The 27,781-nt window shown below is 39.9% G+C and overlaps 1 protein-coding gene across 1 annotated transcript in view; it reads left to right on the top strand.

The window, feature by feature from the left end:
- The window catches only part of LOC103358773 (neurexin-2-like), a gene marked incomplete at its 3' end in the record, with an annotated part of 252,213 nt that overhangs the window by 77,903 nt on the left and 146,529 nt on the right, over window positions 1-27,781 (top strand). Inside the window, exon 3 of the mRNA XM_008283877.1 lies at window positions 22,575-22,604. Coding sequence (XP_008282099.1) covers window positions 22,575-22,604 — 30 coding nt within the window. The remainder of the gene's footprint in view (window positions 1-22,574; window positions 22,605-27,781) is intronic.

Here is a 27,781-nt window from a genome sequence, read left to right as displayed (position 1 = left end):
ACTAAATGCGCTGTATTTTACCCAGAATAGAGAAAGCCTAAATAGAATCATGTGGACAGTTCTCACAAATGTTTTGATGTTTGCCTACAACCTTTTGTGTCGTGTCACTAATGCTGATTCAGTGCTATTTTGACAGCTCATTACAGAAAAATGTCTCCATTTGTATGAATTAGGCTTACACAATCAGTAACAGAGACAAACATAACTGCAGGCTCTAGATACAAATACATAGCATGTTGACGTGTTAACAGCATTAGCACCATATTTTGTGCAGTACCTTGTGCAAGAATCCTGATGTCCAGTGTAATGCCCCCATAATCATACATTTAGTTTTTTCTTAAGATAAATCGTTTTTTTTCTTTGTTTGTTTGTTGTTTTGTTTGTTTTTTACTCGACCATGTACAATATAGGAAGTTTCTGCCTATTTGCATGATACAATAATTATGATTTATGATAGTCTGAATCTGAATATATTTAAAGTGAAATGTTCTCGGATGTAATACCTTTTAAAACTTTTTCCGGAAATAGATGAAGAAATATAAAAAAACAATAGGTACTCAAGGACTATTACAGCGCTTATTCCAAGTGTCTCTCTATTTCCTCTTTTCACAGTGGCCAATCAATAGCTAATGGACACTAATACAATGAGCAGGGCAAATCTCACACCCCATGAGTGCCCAATCAGCCAGTGCTTTTCAAATCAAATGCACTTCAGTCGTTGCTGATGTAGGCCTGTGGCCTGATTAAGGCAATTATGGCCCGTGCCACCTCACTGTACCTCATACATGTCGGAACCCTCTTAGCTTCATAAGTATGTCCAAAATCAGTCATATGTGCACAGACCTTTAGGTCAACATCAAATAATAGAGAATGTAGTCTTGAGAAAACCCACACATTTAATCTGATTTAAAAGCTGTGATTATTCATTGTGCGGCTGTAATCAGCCTACACCTCGTCTTTGAATAGAGATTTCACCCTGTTAGCAAATGGATTCATGTATTCTCTATTGTGTCTTTAAAGCATTTACTGTTGAAGTGGCTTCCTCTAATGCTTCCAAGTCTGCGAGAGTAAGAGACACCCACAGTGTCTGCACCACTTCTGATTGACTCCTATTTTCAAAACTGTCACATGCAGCGCTGTAGCGTTTTGATTGCAATGCAATCGCAGAAACTCATCTATATTCGCATAGTTATTCAAGAGCTTTCCAGAGTGAATACATCTACATTTTTCAATTCCATTAATGACTCATTGTATACAATGGGACTAAACATTTTCGTGGATGTACCCACACAGTCTAACCTTGACATTTAACCCATTTTTTTTCCCTGTTTATCTGCCTGAAAATCTTACAGCTTTAAAGGAAATGATACAGCAGGCTAGAAAGGTATTTGCCACACAGACACAGGTGAGGACTCCCCTTAACTGCTTGCTATGAAGGTGATAGAGACAGAGAGGAGGAAAAGCCGTGTTTGGAGAGGTGGTATTTGGTTTGCAGGGTGAGCTGCTACACACAGCAGGGTAATAAACACCTCCACGCGTTGACAAAGATCAGACCAACTTGGCAGTCAGACATAGGGGGCCACAATGAGGTCTTCACCATTGGTTTTATTCTGCCTTTGCTGTATAAACAGCTTTTTAAAAAATCTTATTGCTGTCCTGGTGGCTGCAGGCCTGCCCTGACAGCATGAAGCTCGAGAGGAGCCATCATTAGGGAAAACTATGCAATGTTCACACAGCAGCCAAAAGTGTCTCAGCTCTGAATTTGTTTTCCTCCCCTGTGTATCACCGATGGGATATCTGAGAATAAATCTGAAGAGCATACAGGTTGGGAATGTAGTTTGTGCTCCAATATTAATAACAAAACCATGTTACTAACGGCACATTTAATGTCCTGGGTATAGCAGACATGAAGAAAAATAAACATTTATACCTTTCCACAAGTCGACAGTGTTTATGACTTATGATGGCATTTGTTAAAACAGAAATATATTAAAGGAAAAGCCATTGTCATACATGTACGATGCTGTAGTTACCAAAAACTGCAGCACTCTGAATGAAGGTGAAATGGCAGCACTGAATAACCTGACCGCCAGTAGTTTTCTACATCCAAATAAATGTCTGTTTCAAATGTCCTTTTCCATAAACAAAAGTTGAAGGTTTAATATTTTGCATAGCTTTATATTAGCATTTCATTTACAGCTGTTTATTGCAGGACATTTTAGATAATAACTAGTGATGTGGATTGGGTACACTGTTATATACAGGGATACATCTTGCTTAGTTAACAAAAATCTCCAAGACATGTTTACCGTGGAGTTTAGTGGACCTTGGTATGTTGTTTTTTGCCAAGAAGATGAGCATATTTACTCTGTCCAGCTTTAGTTGGGAGCGTTAAGGCTGACTGTTTTCCCCACTATGCTGAACAGTTGTTCAGACACTGCTTCGGAAGCACAGGTGCAGAGGGATTTGCAGTCCACCTTTGACAAGTTGGACAGTTTGATGTTTTACTCTTGTTTGCTGCAACTTTCTTGAAGTAAATAGTGTACACAACTTTATCAATATTGACTGACTCACCTGTATCAGTGTGTGTGTGTAAACCCAACATAATTTCAAACCAGGCCAGAGGAATTTTCTTTTTTTAGGAGGCCTGCATTCCCACCAGCACTTGCCAGTACATTACTGTAGAACATGCTCATGGAGTTTAATAGAAAAAAAGGCTAGTGTGTTTTTGATTGGATTTCTAAATATAACACCACCCAAGCCTCACATATGAATTAACAAAAGGAAACAATTTGGCACTTATTTCATCTCATTTCCACATTACATGTCTAAGTAGTTCACATAATTGTAATTCAAGGTGATAACTCAATTAAATCAGAAAAGTTGATATGAGATATGTATTCCAGTGTAGATCAATAAATATCAAACTAATTGCAGCAAGAAAAACTCATTTTAATTCAAGCATGAAAGCAATGCAGTGGAAGCACACCCTCTGACGTGCCGAACTGTTTTGGAGAAACAGAATTGAAATGCTGCTGTACTGTTTTTTTTATGTGTGCATGCGGTGGTTAGTGTGAGACTGCACGTACATGCTCGCATGTGTGTCTGTGTTCAAGGCGGGTAGCGATAAGGACAATCAACTGAAGTGTGTTGTTACTTTAAAAATATTGCATCGCGAAATTACAAGATAACCATCATCACCACCACTTGGTGTTTTCTGCCGAGTTGTGCTTCAGCATCGCAAATGATTGAATAGAGAAACTTCTTAAGGAGAACTGCTACCATAAAGCTGTCTCACCTCTGTGAATATTTGTAACTCCTTGTTAACAATTGCTGAATAGATGATTACTCTCGCATGTGCACATACACATATGCATACATCACGGACTACCGGGCATTGTAATTGAACTGTCCATCACGTAAAATCAGTCACCAACAATGAATGTTTCAATCTATTCCAGCAGCTGAAGTGAGACAAGGTGCTTTCAGGAGGGCACGATAAAGGCGATGAATGTGTGTACAAAATATGAATTTGCAAACAATGGATGATGCAAGCATGCAGGAGCATTTTAAATCTGTCAGTGCTTCCCAAAGCAAATGCACCACACACTTCCAAAGACTATGTGTATCGGAGCAGTCCTGAGTTTCCAATGAGTTGCAAAATTCAGAATTTTCAGTGATGGTTTAATTAAAACATACATCATAGATTTTGGTTCTTTCATAGGTCTGTTAGAGGTCATCTGGCTCTATGAAAAAATCTCCTGGGTCAGCAATATATCTACAGCAACTTGAATTATCAGTTTTTGTTGTTCACAAAGCTGTGTAAATTCTATTTTCTTTTTTTTTTTTTTTTTTGTGGGATGACCCATCAACTTCTCATGAGTGATTATGATTGACTACAACTTCTGATTCCTCTGAGGCAGTTTAAATAGCACCCATTTGATGCACTCATTAGACTCAGCCGCTACAACGGGGGAAAAAAACGGGAAGAACTCAGCAAAGATTTGAAAAAGCAAATCACTGAACAAGTCAGGAAAGTCATTTGGGGCCTTTTTAAAGCAGCATATTTTTTTGTAAGTATAGAGTGTATAGGACAGTTGAGTCACTGCAGTGATCAGACAGAAAACACAGGCTATCACCTGCTGCTGTGAGAGAATTGGTCAGGATGGTCAACAGTCAACCAACAATCTAAACAGCAGGTCTGCAATGAATGAGACACATGTTTAATTGTCCACAGTCAAGAGTGTTTTATATCACCGTGGGCTGAGAGTCTGCAACGCAAGATGGGAGCCTTTCATCTACAAGTGACACCTTAAAGCTTGGCTGAAGTTTTCTGCTGATCACATGGACAAAGATTGACGTAACCTTTTGGAGTAAAGTCCTGTTGCCAGGTGAAACACAAATTGAGCTCTTTGGTCACAATGACCAGAAATATGTGTGGAGAAAAGAAGATGTGGCTTTTAACTGCCAAAACACATACCTACTGTCAAACATGATGGTGGCAGTACTATGCCAGTGGAAGTTGTGCTTTAATAATAAGTAAATGGAATAATAAACAAGGATTACCTCCACATTCTTTTGGAAGAATTATCAGCCAAAAAGTTGGGTCCTGGATGCATTTGTTCCAACAACAAAATGACCCCCAAGTACACACCAAAAGTAGTAAAGAAATGGCAAAATCTGGCTCAAATTAAGGATTTAGACTGGACTTCCCAAAGCCCTGACTTTCCTAACCTTATGAAGAACCAGTTGAATGTGATGAGGAAACGAGTCTGTGTCAGAAACCCTCCTGTACCAATTTAACCAGAGACGAGTCAGAGGCTTGTGGATGACACCATGAGTGCCTAGTTGAGGTGAAAATATACATTGGACATTTACAACACTGGCGTATGTATATTTTTGACCTGGCAGATTTTGTCGTGTTTCCAGAAGTACTAAAATATATCTATAAAAGAAGATACATGTATTTAAATGATTTCATGATAGGAGTCATGAAACCTCAGGGCTGCAATGATAAACATGGTCTTAACAAGTGTATGTAAACTTTTTTTAACAACTACATATCTATTTTATTGGATAAAATACCTAAACTCCAGCCGGACAACAAACTTTTTCCAAAACTAGTTTGGTTTTGATTTTCCTTAATTCGTCTCAACCAGAAATGTAAGAAAAATATATTGATAAAACAAGAAAATACAATTTTTCTATATGTGTTTTGTTTGTGTGTGTATGTATTGTTGAAGTCAGTGTGAGTGTGTGTTGGTGTCTGTCTGTGTACCTGCAGTTGGAAGAAATAATGGTTATAAATCACTGTCTCTGTGTGCAAGCATATGTTTGTGTTTTCCGTACCTTCTCGGCCCGTTATGAGAGGCTGCTCGTCTTGACAGTTGGAATGGATGGAACTCATTATTTATGATGCCGTCCACACATCACTGTGTGTTGTCACCACACGAGCTGTCAGCTGCCGCAAGATGGTAATCGCACAATACCATTTGGCTAAAACCTGGAAGATAAGTGTCCGTGGTAAATAACAGTATGGTACAGTCTGTTCCTTGTGTATATGTCTCACAGAGAAAAAGACAGAGAGAGATAAGATGTGGATAGAGTCTTCTCCACTCTGATCACATACATCTACTAGATTAGATTTCCAATTTAAATCTGAGTAGGCTTTCAGCCTGAGGGTGACGCTCAGCTGAGGATGGTTGTGTCTCCCTTACAGCATTTTATCGGTATTTAATTATTGTAAACAAGCTACACCATGGGGGCAATTTGTACTATATACCAATGTGTACTGTACATTCACTGTGGTTAACTCTGCACACACCTGCTTTTATATTGCAGTGGCCCTGTTGGATTGATTTCAGAGCGTTGGACAAGAGCACTGCTGCAACAATTTTAACTGCCAAGTTTTAGCATTTCATTAGGATCCACAACTTTGCCACTGCATAATGGAAATGTGGCCTTACATGCCATACTGTGTTAGTTAATGTCGGTTACATGTAAAAAAAAAAAAAAAAAAAAATCCCTCCGTCTTCACTTTTTGTGAATGGCATAAGACACTTGTCTAGGGCTCTACATTATAGGTATTTTACTTACAGATGAGTGGAATTTATAGTGTGCGAATGTGACAAATCCTTTGGGCATAGCAGTGCAAGTGACACTGGCACTCCTAATAGCACATCTCCGCGTGCACACATTCAGGTAGTTGCTTCACACTTTTAGTCGGCGTTGATCTGCGCTGTTGCCAATTAAAATGATGGACAGCAGATCATATCAACTGTCGCTATCTAATGTTAATTATATAATTTACTCTCTGTACTTCAGCAGCATCACACTGTAGCACTGCTGTGTAATCAGAATGGAGTGTTTCTGTAGATCCAACAGCTTCAACAGTCAGACTTGTCTTGTCTAGTAAAATCGTTAGCGCATCGCCCCACATCAACTTGAGCAGTTAGGATCTCCCATTTAAAATTTTATTCGTATCAGAGCAATGGATTTAATCAACTCCTTGTTCTGAATGAGGCTCCCTTCTGTATTTGTAGCAAGGACTTGTAGGAAAATAAGGTGTACCAAAGTCAGTACATTTAACCAGCATTTGATAACTGTTGTTGCTGTGCATACATTTATTTTTACAATATATTCTGGGTAACTTTTGCAGGAAAATTTCTTTGAGATTACCTTCAGTTCTGCATTTAGTTTTATTCTTACCTTGCAATGAGACATATTGTCAGGTTGTATTTGCAGATTTTTGGAGTTTGAATTGTTTAGAGCTTTAAAAAGATGGAATTGGAAAAAGAAAATAAAAAAAACAAGGTTCCTTTTGTGACTGAAAATATGAAAAGATGTCTTTTCAGTAGAATTTATGTATTTAGTTTTTTTTTTTTTTGGCTTTGTGTTTTTTTGTAGCTTTAATTTGCTTTTGCAATTGTAGCAGAAAACTGTTTTTGCCTGATTTAAAGTGAGTTTCCAAATTAAACAGACCTTCCAGTATTTAAGAAATTGCTATTTTGTCTACACTAGCAACTTGATTATTGTTAAATATTCTACGACCTTCCTTCCATCATTTTAGGCAGTTTTGGTTTCAGGCGTTTTAGATATGTCTGAGAAATTTTGGGGAGTACTTTTCATCCTGCTTTCCCACTTTTCATTTGCATAATTAAAAGCTGAGAAGCTTTCAGTTGCCACTACTTAGTATGACCAAATGTTTTAAATGAGAACCGTGCACCAAGCATCCTCTCGCACTTTGCTGTCACAACAGTGTATTTAGAAAGCGTTTGCATGTGCTACAGGCTATGGCACACACCAGATTTGCCCTAAAGCATAGGATGAGGTATAACAGAAGAGATAACGGAACCCCACTGAGGTAACCGGGTGGGTTGTTGGGCTTCAAACCCACACCACTTGCCACTTTCTCTGTGTGTATTTCTCTCTTTGTCTCTCACCTTCCCCTTATGGTGACATTTTTCGAGGCTGTGTGTCGCCATGAATGACAACTAGGGGCTCTTTGGAGTGTGTGTCGGCAGAGTGGCCTGGTAGGAAGAGATAAGCAGAGGAGGCCGCACACATGCACAGATTCCCACACACACATGCATATTGTCCATGCTTTAAAAAAAAAAAAGAAAAGGACACAGAGACCTCCACATCAAGAATCCAAAGAAAGTCTTGGTGTCATTCTGCAAATGTCTTTGTAATTTGTGTAATATTTGTATAGACACACACAGACACACACCTTGTGGACATGTCTGCAGGCTTTTTGCAATACATAACTGTCAACAGATATACAATTGGCTTACGGTGTCAGCCCGAGTGACATAAAGTAATAAAGTGAAAGTGCAAATTTTGATATACTGGTCAAATTACATTGCATTGAACTTCTCTCTAGATTGCAACAATGGCGGGATTTGTTTACGAAAAGTTTCCCATTTAATACGGAATGTAGTTTCATTTTTTACGTACACGTGCTGAATTATATATCTTTAAAATACTTTCATTACAGGAGCAGCATCCGGCTGTTGGATATTTTCTCCTTCGGGTTGTGAGTTTATTATCATGCTAAACTGCAGTCTGAATTTTAGCATACAAACGCACCTGTTGCATTGCACTGCTCCAGCGCTGTGTAAAAACACAAGACAGATTTTAACACGAGTTCTCCCCCGTAAGCCACAGATGCTTATTAACATGTATAACCACACCTAGTAACTCAGAGTGATCGACTCACATGTATATACAATCATATTCCACAGCACCAGCGTAGAACCCCAGCTTGCCGCCCTGCCTCAGGGATGGCAGCGGCAGATGGCGCCTGTTCTGAAGTGCCGAGTACCCAGATTTGTTGGTTGGAGCCCCGAGAGGCACCGTTGATCATAGAAATGAAGTGGAGATGACACTGATCACTCTTCTCCTCTTCCCCGAGCTCCCGCACTTTCAATAAATGCGGAGAAGCTGAGAGATACTTAAGGTGCAGAAAGGGTAAGGAGAACGAACACCGTATGGAAGATGAATGCAAACACACCAGAATCTTTACATTGAGGGGGCATCTGAGGGAATTTGGATGCAGACAAGGCACTTGCTACCACCTTGTTAACTAAAAACAACACAGGGAAAGAGGGTTGAATTGTCAGTGATAAGCCTGAGCAAAAAAGGGGGGAAAAACGCCTCTTGATTGATTTTGGTATTTCTGAGGCAGCTCTAATTATATGCTTTTGTTGCTGACACTGATGAAATACTCAAACAGTTATTGATTTGGCTGCCTGACTCTTTTTCCAAAGCAGATCCATTTCTCTACAGCTGGTATCAATCTTTATTCCGGTTTCAGGTGCCTTCTTTAGCAGGACAATTAGTTTTAATTACAGGAGCTTATATGGAAATTAATTAATCTGGATGGCTGTAATATTGGCTGTTTCTAAGACACGTTCTTCTTTGTATTGTATCTCAAAATTATTATTGTCTATCTAATTTTCTCTTGAATTAAAAACAGTACATTAGTCTGGATATTGTATTTTTTTTCTGCTTTTAATTGCAACCTAGAAGCAAGACATTTTTGAGAGGCACTACAGTCCTGACAAACTGCTACCTGGCTCTTTATGTGCGTGATTTTTCCTGGGTCAAGTTGAGCCTTTTGGGGTTGACTACCTGTAGCAGTAGACGTGGGAGTCTGGCAGTATTTCACAGAAGTACATTTGCCTGTCATTTGTGACAAATTAGTAAACAAAAAATACCAACTAGTTAGAAAACACAGCAAAACGTTGGATTCTTTGTGTCAACAACTTGTCAAGCAGATCCATGTACACTCTCAGGCCACACAAGAACTTTCCTGTACAAGACCTACCAAAGAGCAATTCATGGCAAAAGAAGTGTATCCCATTGAGAAAACTGCTTCCTTTTTTTCTCCCCCCTTTTTTTTCCCCCAATTTTCCCCTCTCCCTCGGTCAGATATGGCTCTTTTCTTTGGTCCGCATTGGATAATTGCATATAATTGGATTTAACAGTTCACTGACCTTGTGGTCAGTTTGTTGGACTTGACAGTAGACAGTGGTCTGAGAACGAGAGCGTGCAAGAGAGAGAGGCCATTTTGGTTATTGTGGGTGTATACACTACACACATCAGTGAGTATGTTTGAGACTTAAGTCATGTCAGCCTGATCTCTGGTGACCTGATGTCAGATACCAAACGGTGGTCTTTAGTTAGTCCTGACACAGCAGTGTGCGTGCCATGACTATTTAATATATGCTAATGTTATCACTCCTGTGGATCACCAGGAATCAATTTTTTATACTGTCTCAAGGAGTTCAAATGAGTAAAGGAAAAGAGTGGCGGGCCACAGGGGATTTGAATTCTTTGTGCCTCAAGCTGACACATTAGCATTCGTAGAGTGTCATGGATTAAGAGATAATCCTCAGTCAGTTTGTTTTTCTTTCTTTTTTTTTTCTTTCAGATTTTCATGATATCTTTGGTGCTAACCAGTCACAGCTTTAGTGTTTTTACATTCCATTGTGCAAAGACTGTGTCTCCATGTCAAAATATGGACTTGTGACTTTAATAGTCTTTCTGTTTTCAAATGAGAAAATCTTGATTCACGAACAAGCTTCCGGAAATTTAACCCTGACATTTGTTTGTAGGGGAAGGTCAAATATTGTGTTTTTAAGCCAAGCTAATATCCAGTACAATCCCAGCAGCGGCTGTGGAAAAATCCATTGGAAGCATCTTCCTCCTTACGTGTCTTATCTGCCCTCTTCAACTTGTAAACTGGTGACCAAGTAATGACCCCCTGCCTCTACACACAGTAAGGGACAAAGGCACCATATTTAGGGGTCTCTTCCTACCTCTCATGTGCGTTCTGAGCCACTAATCCAGTTTCCTTTGGGCTCCCTGGGGATGAGCTGATCGAGCGGCAACTGGTATTCAGCCGCTGACACACTGTTAGGAAGGGCTGGCATGGAGGGGATGAGCTCCCATGAGTGCCAAATAACTGGTGACTCAGGCAAACCCCTCTGATCTACCGCCAGTTCCCTCTGTGGAGGTGGTGGATATAGAAGAGAAAGGTGGGTTCACAGATCAGGGGGTTGAGGCTGCTCACCTCCCAAACACAAGTACACAAATGGCTTTATGTCTGTCAACCTGTGCTCTCTTCTTCCTTTTTATGCTTTTATGAGAAAAAAATAAATTTATATAGGATGCAAAAAATAGCCTAGAGAACAGATTGAGTAGTTTTCTTAAAGAGCTGTCGTGGGGCTCGAAACAGCACGGTGGATCCAAGGATGAAGTCGTGACAGATGGGATCAGCGGAGCCTAGCACGCCAGCCCAATCTGATTAAGCAATCCTACACTTTATGGGTGCTAGCCAAATGACGGTGATGGTTTTAGCAGTGGTGGTGATGACAATGTTAACTCATATTCCCAAGGGCATTGGCAAAAGTACACTATTGCACACGTGTCAGATGTGGCTGTGAGATATGGTGGACCTTTTGCGCCTAAGGCCTCCATGGATGCATTCTGTTTCTCTTGTAATTTTAGATGGCCAGGTGACAATCAAATAGGATATGATCAGCATGCGGTTCTGCATTTCTATTTTGTTGGTTTTAATAAATCACACTGTACCAGTCACAAGTTTAGACACTTTTTTTTTTACATGCAGGACATAAAAACCATGAAGTAAAACTAATATAAATATCGAGTAAGAAAGAAAAGTTGAAACAAATCAAAGTAAGTTTGGCTTTTTAGAGTCTTCAAAGTGGCTGCTGTTCACCTTGTCAATAGCATTGCACGCGATTGGCACTCCAACAGGTCATAATTTTGGCAGGTGGAGATCAAGATGGAGTTCAATCAATCTGGATAAGTTAACTGGCGTTACCAGCCTCAGAAATCCCCAATTAATGGCACCATGGAATATCATCAATGTTTTGCAGAGTTCAAGCGACAGACTCAACTAATAATCATGGAGACTGCATTTAAATGGCCTTTATGGTCAAATTGCTGCAGAGCTGCTGCTACTACTACTGTGGGAGATCAATAGCATTGTTTTGGCCAGGAAATACAAGTAATAGTTATTTGACCAGTGGCACTTTAGTCTGATAAGACCAAATGGGATGCTTTTGGTTCCAGCCACTGCATATTTGTGAGATGCATAGCTGCTAAACAGACACAGCATGGTGGGATGGTGTGGAGGGGCTTTGCTTGGACCACAGACTGAAATAAAAGCAAGTAATGTACATACAACATATTTTGCATTTATCTTTCCCTTTTGTTGTGATTTGCCAAACTCCTGTTTCCACGTCTGTGCACATTAGTAACATGTTTGTGTTTTGGCCACTCGCCACGTGTACCGGGAAATACTTAGAGTTAAACAATACAGTCTTTGCATTGTGAACTTATTGTGATACAGGATTCCTGACTATACAAAAACGACATACCCCCAAAAGTGCTGCGTTGAGAAGATGGATGAAAAAGGTTAGGTTTATTCCATTGCCCTATACCTGCAATCTCTACTGAGTTTACCTCACTAGGCAATGACCAGGGATTTTTTTTTTTTTGTGAATAGCATTTCAGATTCCAATTAAGTGCAGACTCTTCTTTCATACTTAGATAACCTTTTTCAACCTTGACTTCCAAGAGCTGACTATTTGGGTGGATGATATCACCGCACATACACTGACAAGCTTAATTACATAAAGAAACATCCACTGTCTAAGAGATGAAGTGAGTTGAACTGTGTTGAGAGCAAATAAAGCATTGGGATGAAGGAAGAGGAGGTGATGGAGTTTTGGAAACTGAATAAAAAGAAAAAAGTGAGTACAGGAAAGTCAATATCAATAGAAAGGAATGACAGATGAAGAAAGACGGAACGAAAGCAGAGGAATGTGAAACAGAATGTGAACACACCAGTATGGCTGTCGTCATGGTAAGAAAGATACTGGAGCCAGTTGCCATGCCAACAAGGGTCTGGCTGCAGCATTTCATGCATTTGTCCACAGAAGGCCTAAAAAGTGATGAATGACTTTCAAGAGAACCAAACTTGGAAAGAAAAAAATCTGTGATGTTGGGAGGAAAGACATTGATTGGTGTCAGGATTTTTTCTCTCTCTTTCTCCTCAACATACTTGGGAAGGCTATGTACCTCCATACTTTTTAAGGAAAGCTGGCACTTCAATGTGGAACACTTCACACCAGTAAATTAAAAAATGAATAAATTAATAAAATAAAGGCAATACTGAGCTGTAAGCATTTCAGGAAAGTAGAATGTTGAGCAGAAATGTGGACTCTGTTTAACTACTTAAGCAGAAGAGGCTGCCTTGTGCTCCACCTTCATGTTCCACGTTTCCTTTCACAAATATTCAAAAATACACATGATTTGTGTTTCCTTTTTGTTTTTTTGTTTTTTTCTCAGTGTCCATCATACGTGAAACCCCATTCCAAACAATGCCGGGCTATTTCACACCACAGCGGCAGCAGTCATCTCCTACATTGTGTTTAACATTGTTGAAATATTTGTTTACAAGGTTCAGTGCCGTTTAATTTTCTTGTGATCAGCTCTCTCTTCTCTCTCTCTCTCCCTCTCTTTAGCTCCTTCTGCTTGCTCAAACTCAGGAGCCTTTTTGTTTGAATATGCAGAGGACTTCTCGCTCGCTGTTATTTGTTCAGTTTGCCTAATTAGAGTTTGGCAAGATGAAAGCAAGCAGCGGGGCTTTTTGCTCAGCAGCTGAAACTAAACGAGATACTGTTGTGTCTTCACTAAAAGCAACTAGAGATTTGTTGTTTCCTTTATTTAGGGTTGAGCTCTGCCATTTTTTGCCATCGCTGGACTAAAGATTGATAGAACGTCGGTTTGTACACTGTCTTTATTTTCCTTTCATATTAAGACTACAACTCACTTCTTTCTACAGTTGTCAGACATTTTTATACAGCTCTAAATCACAACATAAATGATCCTTTTCATGGTGAAGTCAAGACCATACATTATTATGGAGGGAACCCCAACAGTTTACTGTTGTACTTCCGTGGCGAAAAGCAAACAAACAAAATGTTGGACACTATCAAACTGACTTAAATAACAATTAAGAGATTAAGACTTAAGAGAAGACAAAACTATTTATCGGTTATTATTTCATAATTCAGCTTGGTGAAGAGACTGTTTAAGCAATTTTTTTATCACCTTTTTATTCACCATTGTGCAGTAACAAAACACGCCATTATACCGCTGTAAGGACGATGCCAGTAGGGACTTTCCAGTCTCAGTTAGATCAAGCTGCTTATCATTTCCCACAAAGAGGATTCCAGCTTCACAAAATAGGCCCATGAATTATGAATACATTTGTTACACAATTTCCATTAATTTTGCCATAATTACCCAACTCTCTCAAATGACTGAACTTCCAGGAGCACTGCAGATTCCATGGTCTAATGGTGTTTACCCGACCCGATGAGTTAAATGAAGTTACTGCACTGTCTCAGCTGGAAGACATTAATTTTCCATTATGGGATGTTGTTGCAGTTACCTGCTGAGACCCACCCTCTGACACCAGACAGGAACTCGCCCTGTCAAGACCTCACATGGAGCCACATTTTCAAGAAAGTCATTACAATTTAGTTTTTTTTTTCCCAAACACAAATCTACAGTAACTGTGCCGTTAGTGGAGAGAAACAGGATTGAGCTCCTAAACGCAGGCTGAAGGGGGAAAATTGTCAAAATGAAACATTAAACATCAAGAAACACTCAAGGCAAGGTGCTATTTTGCTCTAATGTCCCTGTAGATCACTTTGCTTCTGACTGGAGCTTCTATAGCTCAGAGCACTGGGGAATTTTGTTGTTTTACTTTGTTTCACTTACATTTGATTACTTTTACAACAGAGGTGTGTAATGATACCAACAATACAAGCTTATGCAAAACTTTGCAGTTGAAAACTCATATTAAAGATTACATATGATTATGTGTTTAGTCACTTCTTTGATTCTGGAGTGATCTCCCCGGATAGTTGAGATTGTGCTAATAACTGGAAATGATGTTTTCTTTCTAGATATCTTTAAGTAGTTTTTACTTGAGCAGGAAGAGCAAAAGAAGTACTAAGTATTTCAAGTGTGCGTGTGTGTGTGTCAGCTCTGCGCTTTGAGTTATTATGATGGTTTTGTACTTTGGAAAGGAGGTGTGGTTGCATGTGCTAATCATCCACTTGAGGACTGGCTTCCTTCCGTCTTTCCATCAGTGCTGCTGTTTCTCCATCACATCTGATGTTGCAATTATAGCTTCTAACCTATCATGGAGAGAGAGAGAAGAAAAAAAACAAAAAGAGAGAGCGAGCGAGCGAGAGAGAAAGCACGTAAAAGATGTCATGCATTTTGTTGCCCACTCCCCACTTTCAGCCTCTCTAATGAGTAGAGTCCAGAAGTGGCAATCAGAGGCATTCATTCCATGAAATTGGCGGTTGAAAGAGGGCGGATGGACCAGCGAATGGTTGTAGGGTACATCTGCGGCACTGGCAGTTAAAGATTAGGAAGAGAGGAGGAAGGACAGATGGATGCTCCGAGAGGGGACAGCAGATCTCCATGGGGACTACTGATGAGTTTTGACCTCATAAATGAAAGGAAGATAGAGGTCAGGTGGAGAATTTATTGGTTTTTACAAGATGAACCTCACATGGCTCTTCCAGGTCAGAAACTCAAAACATTTGATAATTGGGAAAAATACAACCAGTGTACGGACAGACAGAAGGTGGTACCAGTTTTAAGTGAATGCAGTTGGGTTTACATTGAAGAGTTGGTAAAACCCTGCAGCTCCTCCGGGCATCTTTAGTCTGTCCTGTGTAAATTAGCATAAGTGAAAAAAAATCATCAGCATCCCTTCTGTGTGTTGGTTTTAATGACTAAAACATGAAATGAGTCCAAGTTCTCCAGCTTGACATATGGAGGTCCAATTTATTTATGAACTCTTTAATTAGGGTGGGATATCAACTGTAAGATCGCTACCCCTCACTAATATTCAGAACACTGATTTATTTTTCAATACATATTTCATGACATATGAGCTGAGTTTAATTGAACAGAATGTGTAGGACAAAGTGATTCACTGAACATTATGGAGGTGATGCGCAAGTAATATCTTAACTTGGATGTTTTTTGTTGTGATCCTGTGTGATCTCTGCATGTATAGAATAAGCAGCCAATAAACAGAACTCAGTGTCTCCAATGCTGGTCAGCCCTGCCTAATACAAAAAAAAACCAAACATGTTATATTGACAGGTTTTTCAATATGAAATGTTCATGCTTTCATATCCTTAATTTTACATTGTGTTTGGACAGTCCTCCAAAACACCAAAGTAATAGTACCAAAAGTGGTAATTTGAATATTATCTGTTTTATGCCGTCTTAATTGTATCGTTTGGCTCCATCTAATTGTAACTTTGAATAGCAAATCACATCATTTGACAGGCTTCCAAACAGCTTAGTGCATCGCTCCTGACAGATGATGGCTGTTGCTGCTGTGTAAAGTGGAAAGTGACCATAAAGATTTAATGCTTCACTTGCTTAGCTAAAGTGCCTCGCCTGGGGTCAACAGTTCCCTGTGGTATTTCCAGGGAAATCAAATGTATGCATACACACACACACACACACACACACACACACACACTCACACTCACACTCACATACAGAAGAGAATTTTGAATCACTGTAAAAGGAGTACATTTTTTATTCAGATGCATTGAGAATCTAGGGCATTTTGCCAAAGGTCTGCACGCCAAGGCAAGACATAAGCATGTGTTTAGATCTTTTGATGCACTGCATCAATGCTGTTACATTCTATAGAACTTAATGCGTAGGTGTTACCTGCATACATTCAAATCCCAGCACTCACTAAAGTTAATATTATGTCACACATTACGACTCATTTGCATGCAGTTTTGTTTAAAGCATGATTGCTGCAACCAACATGACAGTGTCTTAAGCTGATATCCCTCTTTAAATATCTGTAATGTCCCACCTGTTTCCGATGTTATCAGCCCATTGACTGGCTGTTATAATCGCAGCTCATCCCCACACATATGGGCCAGTAGGGACATCCTCCACCTTCTAGTTGGCTCAGTAAGCCATTATCAACTCCATTTAATCGAGCTCCGATACCACCTCACTGAATGGTAAAGGTGCTATGATTTTGCACTTACATAGAGGAACAGAAGTCCATATTTTGAAGCTGAAGTGGATGCTGTTGGTGTAAGTCAAGGCCTTTCACTCTGCATGCGTCAGTTTAAGTCCCATTTTGGACCATAATTCTAATTTCTTTTTTTTTTTTTTTGTCAGGTTTTGTTTAGATCTATGCTGTCACTCACTGTTTTTCACTGGTGTTTAGTTGCATTTTCAGGTGCTGATTGGTTAAGTGTAGGCGCCAAGACCGCTTGGTTAGGTTTAGAGAAGGATTATAGTTGCATTATTATACATCATTGGCCCATATGTATGAGAGTGAGCAGCAATATTTATGACCATTTCATGGCTGAGTGTCCATACTCCACAGCCCACAGGCATGGATAGTGTGTGCTCATAATCTCCGCCCAGGCTTTTTGCTCCCCGTTGACTAAAATATTAGCATGTGCTAGGCACTAATCAGATCTTTCAAACATCGTTTTAGAAGTTTTTACATGGTTTACTGCAGTACGGACTATTGTATGTGTATGTGTGCAGTTATATCCAATGTCTTTATACAGTACAGACTGTACTTGAAAGAACACTGCCTCGATTTCTCTGCTGACAAAAGCTTAACCTGTTGACCAGATTAGGGCCGATGGCTCAAAGCTTTTCTGGCTTTCATGTTGCAATTTGATTGAGAGTCAGTGCAGACATGAAGTAATTGACAAGGCTTCATCTCAGTATTCCTTGCTATCCTGTTTTGTTTTTTTTTCACATTGAGCTGCCGTTGATGACTACGCTGTCAGTAAGCTGCTGTGGATCCAATGAGCAAGATATTCACTTCATGTTAAAGGATAGAACTTGACTCCAAGTCTCCTCCTTTTGAAACAGGGCAAACTCTATGTTAATAATTTAAGGCATGGAAAGACATGGAAGCAAGATTGTAGAGGTTTTCATAGCCCCTTACCTCCTACTATCTCCATCTCCCTCTCTCTCACAGAATAGATACCCACAATGAATTATTAAAGCTCTAAAAATTCTTCCACAGTTTCAATATTCCTTAAGCTGCTCAACGACACTGTGCTATAGATCAGACTACTGCGATGAATATTATTCACATTCAATCAGAACCATTTTCCAGTATCTTTAAGCCGATGTTTTAACAAATTGCCCTGATTTGTTTCTGAGTACTCAAGACCCATGCCTGTACTTTTTGGCATTGAGAGACACATAGCAATGATCACACTGTGAAACTATATCTTAGCCCAGGCCTAGTAAAAATCCAATGATTTGTGGATGTGTCAAATGTTTTAGATAGTGTGCAGTTTTATATCTCGCGCCAAGGGTGCACCAAGCAATGAGCTGCACATAAAAGAATTTATTGTTCTTATTTTATATTTCATGACTTTCATGCACTTTGACAGTTCTTGCTTTTTGATAGTGCTTGCTCCCACTAAAGTCATCAAAGACTGTGTCCTTAAAAATATGTTTCAGCTGCTGTTGTGTGACTATCATTTCTGGATCAGCAAGTAAAGAAGAGGGTTTTATGTGAGTATGGAAGGCACGTAAACTGCTGTGGCCATATGCTGGTGAGAGTCCTTGGAGGATGATGCTATTTAACATGCCATCCCAACACCACGGGGAGCCTGAAAAGCGAACGCATTCTTCTTTGTGACTTGGCCTATGCGTCCATCTGATGAACGAGGGATAGAGAAAGTGAGGGGAAAGGAAGAGCAGAAGGGCTAGAAAGAGATAATGATGATGACTCCCATTTTTCTCTGTTCTCTCCAATTGCGTGTTGTTCCCATTGCCCTGAGACCCAACACATCTGTTAATGTGTATGTGTAGGATGATGATGCTCATAATCTGTAAATATTTGAGTAACGTTGTGCCGGATTAATGTCTGACAATGTCACCCAGGAACATGCTGTACCCACTGAATGCTGCTTACAAAACAAATGCATTACTTAACAATTCCAAATCTGTCTTTATTCATTACACCTTATCCTAGCATGATCTGTGTATCCAAATAGGATGTCAGAACGACTTAAGGTGCGAGAATTGTCTTTACGTCTAGCCAAAGCACAAACAAATGCTGGACCCTGTGATTAGTCTTAATTCCTTGTTTATTAAGGCGGTTAACAATTTATCTGTCATGGATGCTCACTCACCATTCAATAATTTTGGCTGGATACTTTTCAAAATCTCATGTTTTTGCAAGGTCCACAGCATTACCCGTGTAATTCTTGGTCGATAAGTGCTTTTAGCTATGTGCAAATATACCTTGGGTGTGTCTATGTGCATATGCTGCTTGTTGTCTTTTATTTTTATCATGCAGTATGTGGCAGGGCACCAATTTTTTTTCCAGAATCAAACTGTCATTCGAATGAAATCAGTAGTTTGCAAAACAGTGGTGGCTTGTGTTCATCAGACCTGAGAGGAGAGCATGAGAAAGTGGCAGATGAGGAGGAAGAGAGCAGGAGGCAGCTGCAGCTGGCTAATGGAGGGCTGCGTGTGGAGAAAGGGAGGAAGAAAAGGTGGAAAAAAAGAGAGGAAAACAGAGGGAGAATAGGACTAGGCCAGATAAGACGAAAGAATGTTTCCTCCTAATGACAGAATTATGACCCTGCTCCATCTGCCACTCAATCATAACCAGCCAATCACAGCCGCTCTCCAAACGGCGCCGGTTCCGTTAGGCACTCCCATCTGTACTCACCACAGAATTAAGGATGTAATCAAATGCTCAGATGTCAAGGAGACGGGAAGACTCATAGTCTGGATTCAGATTTTTTTCCCCGTTTTCAGTACGTGTCCAGCAGTACTGCTTGTGGCTGTGGTAATTTGTTTTGTGTTTCTGTATTGATGCATAACAGAAACGAAGAGACAGAAGTTTTCCTTGTATCTGTTGTATCTGGATGCCCTATAGTTATCAGTAATTAAAATGTTCTGTCATGCTGCTTCATCTCTCTCAGACTAGTGAAAGTCATCACGCCCTAGTCAGAACCTGGCGTGTAAGGAGAAATTGCATCCAGTGCTTGTACCAACACAACATAATGTGTGTGACTGGCTGTTTGTGTGTTCGTGTGTATGCAGCTTTTGTGTCTTTCTGTTTCGAGAGAGCTGTTGCGTGAAAATAAATGTTTTGCAATTTGTGCAGAAAAAATCCCTCCAAAACCACATTTCTAATTATGTTTCACCCTCTGATATAATACATTGGAATGAGCAACTCCTTTTGATAGATTTTTGGCTTTCTGTTTGTCAGTCACACCTGTCTCTGGTTAATACAGGCTGTGAAGATGCCATTTGACAACTTGCTGCTGGTGCTCTGTCTTTTTGCTCTCTTTTTCTCTTTGTGTTAATTCTCACCTTCTCTTCTTTGCCTTTTCTTGTCTTTCTGTTCCATAAAATTGTACCCTTTTGCCTGCCTGAGCTGGATGAGGCCGGGGTGGGAGGTGGGGAGTGTATTTGAATGATTTGGTATGCAGCGACAGCACCATTCTGTTTCATTGCAGGAGCCTTCGCCTTATCTCCTTAATGGATTATGAGCAAGGGAACAAAAACAGAAGGAAGCAGAGTGAGAATGATTGGACTCCCTGCAAAGGGCCGGCAGGAAACAGACTGCAGCCAGATAAATAAAACACTCTGCCTGTATATTTCCTCTGCCCCTGAATCACAAATGTTATTAAGAAAGCGGACAATGGGAACAGCTTGTAGTTAAGAGTCATTTGAGCTTCTGTAGTCTTTGCATTCTGATTTGCCTGCCTACTTGTAGTGGTGTAGAGGTGTTTGTGCATTCATGTTGTGGACAGCTAGCCACCGGTTGTGTACAAACTGCTTTTTTTGAGACAGACACCATCCTGTTTGTCTGCCAGAAAAAGGAAAAAAAAAAAAGATCAGCACTGAATGATTAGGTAACCTTAGCTGTCAAGTATCTCAGTTATCTTGTCATTTTGTCCAAATGTTGCTGCACAGACAGGCCACAGTACATTTACTGTGCATGAAGTTTTGGCGTTGATTAGTGCTGCTTTAAAGGTTGCATCTCCTTTTTGCTGTCGGCAGAGTTTTGGAATCAGTATTTTAGCACATCCTTGATTCAAGAGGATAAGTGAAAGGCGGTATTGAGTCACCATAACTCTGCGACTCAATGATTACCCTTTATAATGTGCTGTGTACCTTCTACATGAACAGATCTGTTGATTTGACTATAATCAGCTGCTGGAAACAAAATGTGCAGAATACCAAAATGTCTTTAGATGATGAAGGATAAAAAGTATAAATGTGTCAGTGTTGGCTAAATGTTTAATAGGTAATTGTATTGTTGCATATTCTGCAGCCATGCGATTCTTTTCAAGCCTCCTTAAGGTAACAAATAGCCTTTCATTTCTGCATGTTAGACTCCCATTCATGCTAGTGAAAGATGATATTCCAAACAGAAATGAAGAACAACACTCCAAGACTGTAGAACGGCACATCCTTGATGCTAAATCGTTTTTTTTTTTTTTTAAAGATTGAGCTGTTTGTTGTTCGTACCAAGGGTTTTGTGTTTGAAACATTATTGATCAAGATACCTTTTGGGCCTTCTAGTTCACCAGACATTATGTTGTTCATATTCTGCGATGCCCGGGGTTAAATCCGATTTGCTTTAGCCATTCTGTCTATTTGGGAATAAACTCTGCTTCAGTTTTTCATTTGTTCTCTTAGTCTTATTTCTGTCTTCCATGCTTTGCTTCGAGGAATTCTATTCGGAGGACATTCTACTATACACGTATAGTTCAAGGACACTCCCAACTCAGTTGTTAGAACAGATATTTTGCGGTTTTCTCCCCTCTTGTCAGATATATATTCCCTCATGATCCCCTGTGCAGTAGCCTTCCCACACAGGGTCTACATGGAAACTGAAATGAATGTTTAAAGCATTTGTAAAAAGTTGAAAATATAGACAATGTAGAATTGCTTAGGAATTTTATTTTATTTTATTTATTTTTTTTAACTATAACTACTTCTGATTTACATGATTTAGAGACAATGGGCTGTCATCATTTACCCTGTTGCTTGTATTCATGGAAGTTTGTAAGAATGTGGCTCTTGTTCTGCAACAGCATTGACTCTGGTTGGGTTTAACCACAAATCGGATGTACTTTGGTGATGATGGTAAGGTTCCATCTGCTTTGTTTTGAGAAACCAGGACCTTTTCAGATATGTCCCTATTTTCTCCCCCTGTGAATTCTACACGGTCCTGATATGTTTGGTATTACGGGTTGTGCTGTATGTGAGATGGCTTCTTTGTACTGTAGCCCGATTCTGAAGTTAATTTGTGACTTGTTCACCAGCAACAGGGGGAGCTCATTGTGGACGTTTTAATCTATTGATCTGTGTGTTTGTCTAGATGTGTGTGCAATAGCCTACAGTTAGCGAAATAACTATTTGAAGTGGCTGTTGTGATGCTGTTCACCCACATCGGTGTGCAGATAATGTTTTATCCTGTAGCGTTTTCCAGATTTATCTCTGGCCCCCTATGTGTGAGACCTCGCGGAGCTCAGATTCTTTTTTTTTTTTTTTTTTTTCTGATTTGAGTACAGTCTGAGACGAGGAATCCAGTTGAAGCCTTTTTCTGCCAAACAGTTTTCTGTGTGTTCCATAAGTACTCCAGAGGAAAAAAAAGCATTTGTGAGAGCAATAGCCTTCGGGGGTTGCGCCAATTGAAAATGCTTTTTTTTCTAAACCCCCCCACACCTCACTCAAGAAGTGTTTGCTTGTTTTCTGTTACTATTCGCTCTCTCTCTCTATCTTTCTCTCTCTTTCTCGTTTTTTACCTTTGATTTGAACTCTGACATCCAAGTCTGCCCCAGGATGTCTGTCACAAACTGCAGTCCAACGTTGTGACAATGCTTTTTTTCTTCCCGTGCCTTTTATGACCTTCTTTTCTTCCTCTTTCTGTTCTTTTTTTCTGTTTTTTCCCTTTCAAGGTCTGGCGCACCTGACGTTAAACGACCAAGGTATGGGTTCATTCCTTTTTTATTTTGGTTCTGTTTTTTAAGAGGAATTGACTCAGCCTCTTTGCCCCCTCGAAACTACAGCTTTTCCTCGCAGTTTCCTCCTCTGCTTTTACCTTCCCTCGGTGCCATATCCCTCCATTTCCTCCCAAATCCTCCCTTGCCTTTTAATCCTTTGCAGCATCCTCCCTGTTGCTGCCTCCTTCTTTGTCACCTTCCACATATCTTCATTTTTTTCTTTTGGTTGTGCCTCCTGCTTCTCCTTCCTCTCCCTGCTGCCATATCTTTGTGCTTTTCTGTGACCTCCACCAATGTGTGTCCCACCCTTTGTCCTGTCCTATGGCTCACGTCCTGGACCTTCACCTCTGACCACCTTTGACCCCGACGACCTGACCCCGGGGCTGAAGGTAACACTTTTCTGCTATCCCTTCTGCTTGGGTTTAAACATTAATGAGGAAACGACAAAAGAAAAAAGAAAAAAAAAAAAAAACAAACAAACTACTGATTCTATTGGAAATGTGTTTGTTGGTCAAAGTTACAAAAGAAAAATGTGTCCAGATTCCCCATTCACTAACACTTCAAGGTGAAAGTGTTGTCGAATGTGCAGAGTTTCTCATCACCACTCTGCTAACATTCCCATTGTTTGGCATTCAGATTTTTTAAGGGGCAACAGTTCAAGTTCTGACAAACGTGAAATCATGTGTTGTTCTGTTTTTTTTTTTATGAGAAAATGTGTCTGCAATTGTTTTGACGTTGCACTGGATGTTATTGATGATGTTACTGATGCTGTTGTGCACACATTTACACCACATACACCTGTCACACAAATGCCTTTTAATCTCTGCCATGACACACTCCTTTCTATCCCTTTTTATTGAAGAAGTTTAAATCATGAACAAATGATTTTATGTGATGTCACTTTGTGTACATGTGCAGCCCAAATGCATTTTCCTTTCCTGTCTCTCCTTTCCCCTCACAGTTATGTTCTCCTCATTTTCTGACCTTTCTCTCCCTCTGGCCTCCCTGTGAGGACTGTTCATGAAAAAAAAAAAGATAGAGAAAGTGTTGAAGCAAAGTTCACAGGAGAGAAAGAAACAAGTCCAGTGCATGTTCTGACCTTTACTGGGGTGGAGACAGCTTCCGCTCTTCTATCACCGTGGTCCATGATTCACGCAGACTTGAGCACCTTTCCTTTGACTCGACCCCTTACTTCGTTTCCCAGTTTCACATTACTCTCACATTGTTTTTTTCCATCATGTGATAATTTGGTCAAATTCTGAACAAATGGGAAAAAGATCACGTTTCAATGGAAAGTTCAAAAAGGGAGCTTGTCTTGAATTTAAAATACCACTCTGACTCTTAGTACACCCTGGTCAACCGTTTGTCATACTACCATACATATGGTGTAAAACAATGGCACCAAAGTCATATCAGCTGTCTCAGAAGCTTTGGTTAGGCCTCAAATACTAAATTACATAACTGCGGCACCAATATCAGAATGTGAGAAGAGAAATCTAGACACACTTTACCCACAGCTTTAGTTTCCATTAAACATGTGTCAATTGATTGACTACTGATGACTGAGCACATAAATACAGATTTTTTTTTTTTCCATCAAGGATCATTGTTAATCAGCAGAAGTGCCTCTACTACTTTATCAACCCATTTGTGCTTCCTTTTCCATCTGCCCAGCCTGACAAGTGCACTGTGCAATATGACAAAATCTCCATTCTCCATATGCCTGCTGATACTGCTTGAGTTAGTCAGCGTGTCTGTGTGAGTCCACCGGGCCCATGAGCCATCCTGGCTCTTTTCTCTGCTACACCGTCTTTACATGCTGGGTCTACTTTTGTACTGCTTAAAATATTTTTTTTCCCCCCTTTTCTCTGTGGCACTTGAGCCAATCCAATATTTTTTTATTTTTTCAAAGTTTATTGATTTTCTCCCTGCAATGACAACATAACAAGGTACCGTCACAAGCAATAAATAACTGTAAACAAAACACCAGCCACTCTCCCCATGGCACGTATTGCACATACCTTTTCCCAAACTACCCGAGTAAATACAAACATCTTTAAATAATACAGCAATTGCAAATTACACCAGCAATAAGGTGACTGTAGAAACACGCGTAACACACAAAAATAACCTGCTGCCATGACAAAAGATGCCTCTGTCAGCCACAAGGCATTCTTGTGACATGTAAAGGAAAAGAGTTCCTTGCACATGTCAAATTTGTTTCAAGAACTATCTAAGGACAATGTAATATTTTCTAGTTTCAAAAAATATATAATGTCTCTCACACAGTGTATATGAGTGGACAGAGTTTTAACAATATCAATGTCCTGGTCAGTAGTGTGGAGAACACTATCATGATGAGGTAAAGAGAAGGTCATCCCAAATAAATATGTAAAAGCATTAGGAATAAGATTTTGACTGAATAATATTAATAAAATGTCAGAGTTCACAGTCCAGTATTTACTGAAGAGGGATATGCAAAATCCAGTTTTCCATTGTTTTTGAATATAATTACAAGTCCTCAGTGTAGAGCCACAAGTTATGAGAAAAGACCATCTCCTCGTTTCCTTGCTTTCTCCACAGATCAAAAAATGTGTGCCTGAACTAGCCATTCACTTTTGTAGCCTGTTGTGAAATCTCAACGGGATAAGCTGGCTGACGCAAAGGGAGGTGTCCTTACTGCTCTCTTCCTGAAAGGGGTGGAGGCATGAGCAGCTCAGTTGGACGTTAAGCTACAAACACCGAAGCAGCACATTTAAAACGGGGCTTAAACCAGATGTTGTAAAATCAAAGTGAAATGTACACATCGTGTTATATGTGGAGCTTAAACTTGAAATAATTAATAATTAATAAAGGGGTATAAGATGGGACCTTTACACACACAATTATGTTCCAGTACAATTTAAGTCCTTTTTCATTTTCCGTTTTAAAGAAACGTGGTTTCACTTTGAAAAAAACTCACTTTGTCACCTATGACGTAAGAAAGGATTCCAGCTAGAAAGAGCCACATAAATAAATTAAAAAAAATAGGCAGGAGGTACGGGTGGAGGCATAAGTCTACACGGTCCTGTGTGAGACCATTATTCTAGGTGTTAGGTTTCGTTTTTACTTGTTTATTTCAGTTCTTGGTTAGGTTTAGCCACCAAACACTCATGGTTAGGTTTAGTCAGTTATCACTATTAGGTTGCTACTTTCAATACTAAGTACAGGTTAGAAGCTTGGTTAAGTTTAGAAACCAAAATTACTTGGTTATGTTTAGGAAAATATCATTAAAGTACAACCCTTTCACAACATGTTTGGAGCTTCTCCTCTGTTTTCTGGGTTACCGTGACTCTAATACATGATTGGCTGCCTAAAAAAGAGTGACAATAAAGCAATGCAATAAGTGGCAGATATATCTTGATTTTAAACATGTTTGTGATTTGTTAGAAACAGTTGTAATCTGACAGAAATGTATTTTCCTCAAAGCATGACTGAGAATGCAGTTTAGTTGTGTAGACAGGATTTTGTGGAGACGGTGTTGAGCCATGTGCTTATAATTTGCGTGTGATCTTTGACACTAATCACAGGGCAAACACCCTTTCTTAAAATTCTTAAAGCTGACATATTTTGAACCTCAGCTTTTATCCAGAGCTCATCCCAGGATTCCTGTCAATTGCTCGCTCGGTATCCGCTTTATCTATCACTGAGCTTGATGTTTACCAGTTCATTATTCCTATGGCTCAACACAAAGGCAGAGCATATGTCTCTATGCCCAGCAGACATTCACTGCCACAAGCAGATGTATCATAACCATAATCCCTTCATCTAGATGCAGCCACAGCTCTGGCTCCCTTCAGCGTTTCCCGCAACCTACTGCCATTTAAGTCTATTCCTGTCGGTAGTCCATCCCAAACTTGGCTAACTGTTTACTCCAGCCACATGCTCATAGTGAGAAGAGCACACATCAAGATAATAGAGCATACCAGAGGAATAGAAAATCTGACATTAGAGCATCTGTCCATCTCCATCACCTCCCCGGAGACGGGCCCCGATCTCAACATTAGACATTCAATCTCCAGTCCACGATGCCAAGGTCATAACTCTGTATTTCCTCTGAACTTGTCCACTACAGGCAGCAGGATTTGAACTTGTGTGGTGATTGAAACTGTAAATTTCAGAACTATTTTTCAAGAGAGACAGAGAGAGAATAGGGGTTGCCATTGTGGAAAATGAGGAGAGGAAAAAGTTACAGATGATAAAAGGAATCTATGAGATGCCGAACGGCTTTCATGTGCATGTCACTGACTGCAACACACCTCTTGCACTCATGTACGTCATTTTCTCAAATTTACGTCAAACAAAAAAAAAAAAGAATCTATCTTCAGATATACCACCGGCAGTCAGCAGAGGTCGAATACATAATTCTGTTTGAGGTTAAAAAAACAACTACTGTACAGGTAGCAATATATATGACTTTTTTTTCCCTCCCTCAGAGCGAGGTTAAATAAAAGCTACATAAAAACAATCACAAGGTAAATAACCTGGAGGAGAGATGCCATATTATCACAGTTCAAAGTAAAGCAGCTGATTATGCTTGTTTCATCAAGCAATGCCTGGCTAGCCATTTATATTGATTTACCCTGTAGCCAGAATTAATACAGTGTTTGTTCCCAGTGGACAGGCCAAAAACATCTTAAAAGAGAAACCGATCAATAAACCTATTTGGTAAAGGCAAGAAGGTGCCACATGTTAGTGAATTAGATTATTTTTACTGGGGGATTTAGGCTCCCCTCAGCTTTCTAGGCATCACCTTTCCTTCACAATGTGTGTGATGATGTGCATTAGTGTTTATGTGCACGCGCACATGTATGTATCACTGTGTGTCAGGATAGATGTTGTTACAGAAAAGAAAGGTTCTGGTCAGTGTTAAAGATCAGAGGCAGGTGCCTCAGCCATCACATAACCAGGCCAAGAAAATCAATGTCAGTCTCCTCTCAAACCCAAGGCTGTCCTTCACAGCTGTAGGAAGGACAAACCCCAGGCTTCAGCCGCTGCTGATCTCTATCTGCCCGCCTGTGAGGCTGCTGTCAGCCCCACACATTGCATTCTTAGAAAGCAACATATTACATTTAACACTATTTTTGTTAATATTTAAGAAGAAATTTGACAGATATGCTGTC

This window comes from Stegastes partitus, unplaced genomic scaffold, assembly GCF_000690725.1.
Source record: "Stegastes partitus isolate 25-593 unplaced genomic scaffold, Stegastes_partitus-1.0.2 Scaffold330, whole genome shotgun sequence".
Lineage (NCBI taxonomy): Eukaryota > Metazoa > Chordata > Actinopteri > Pomacentridae > Stegastes > Stegastes partitus.
Note: the sequence above shows the minus strand (reverse complement) of the source record. Positions and strands in the feature narration are given on the sequence as shown.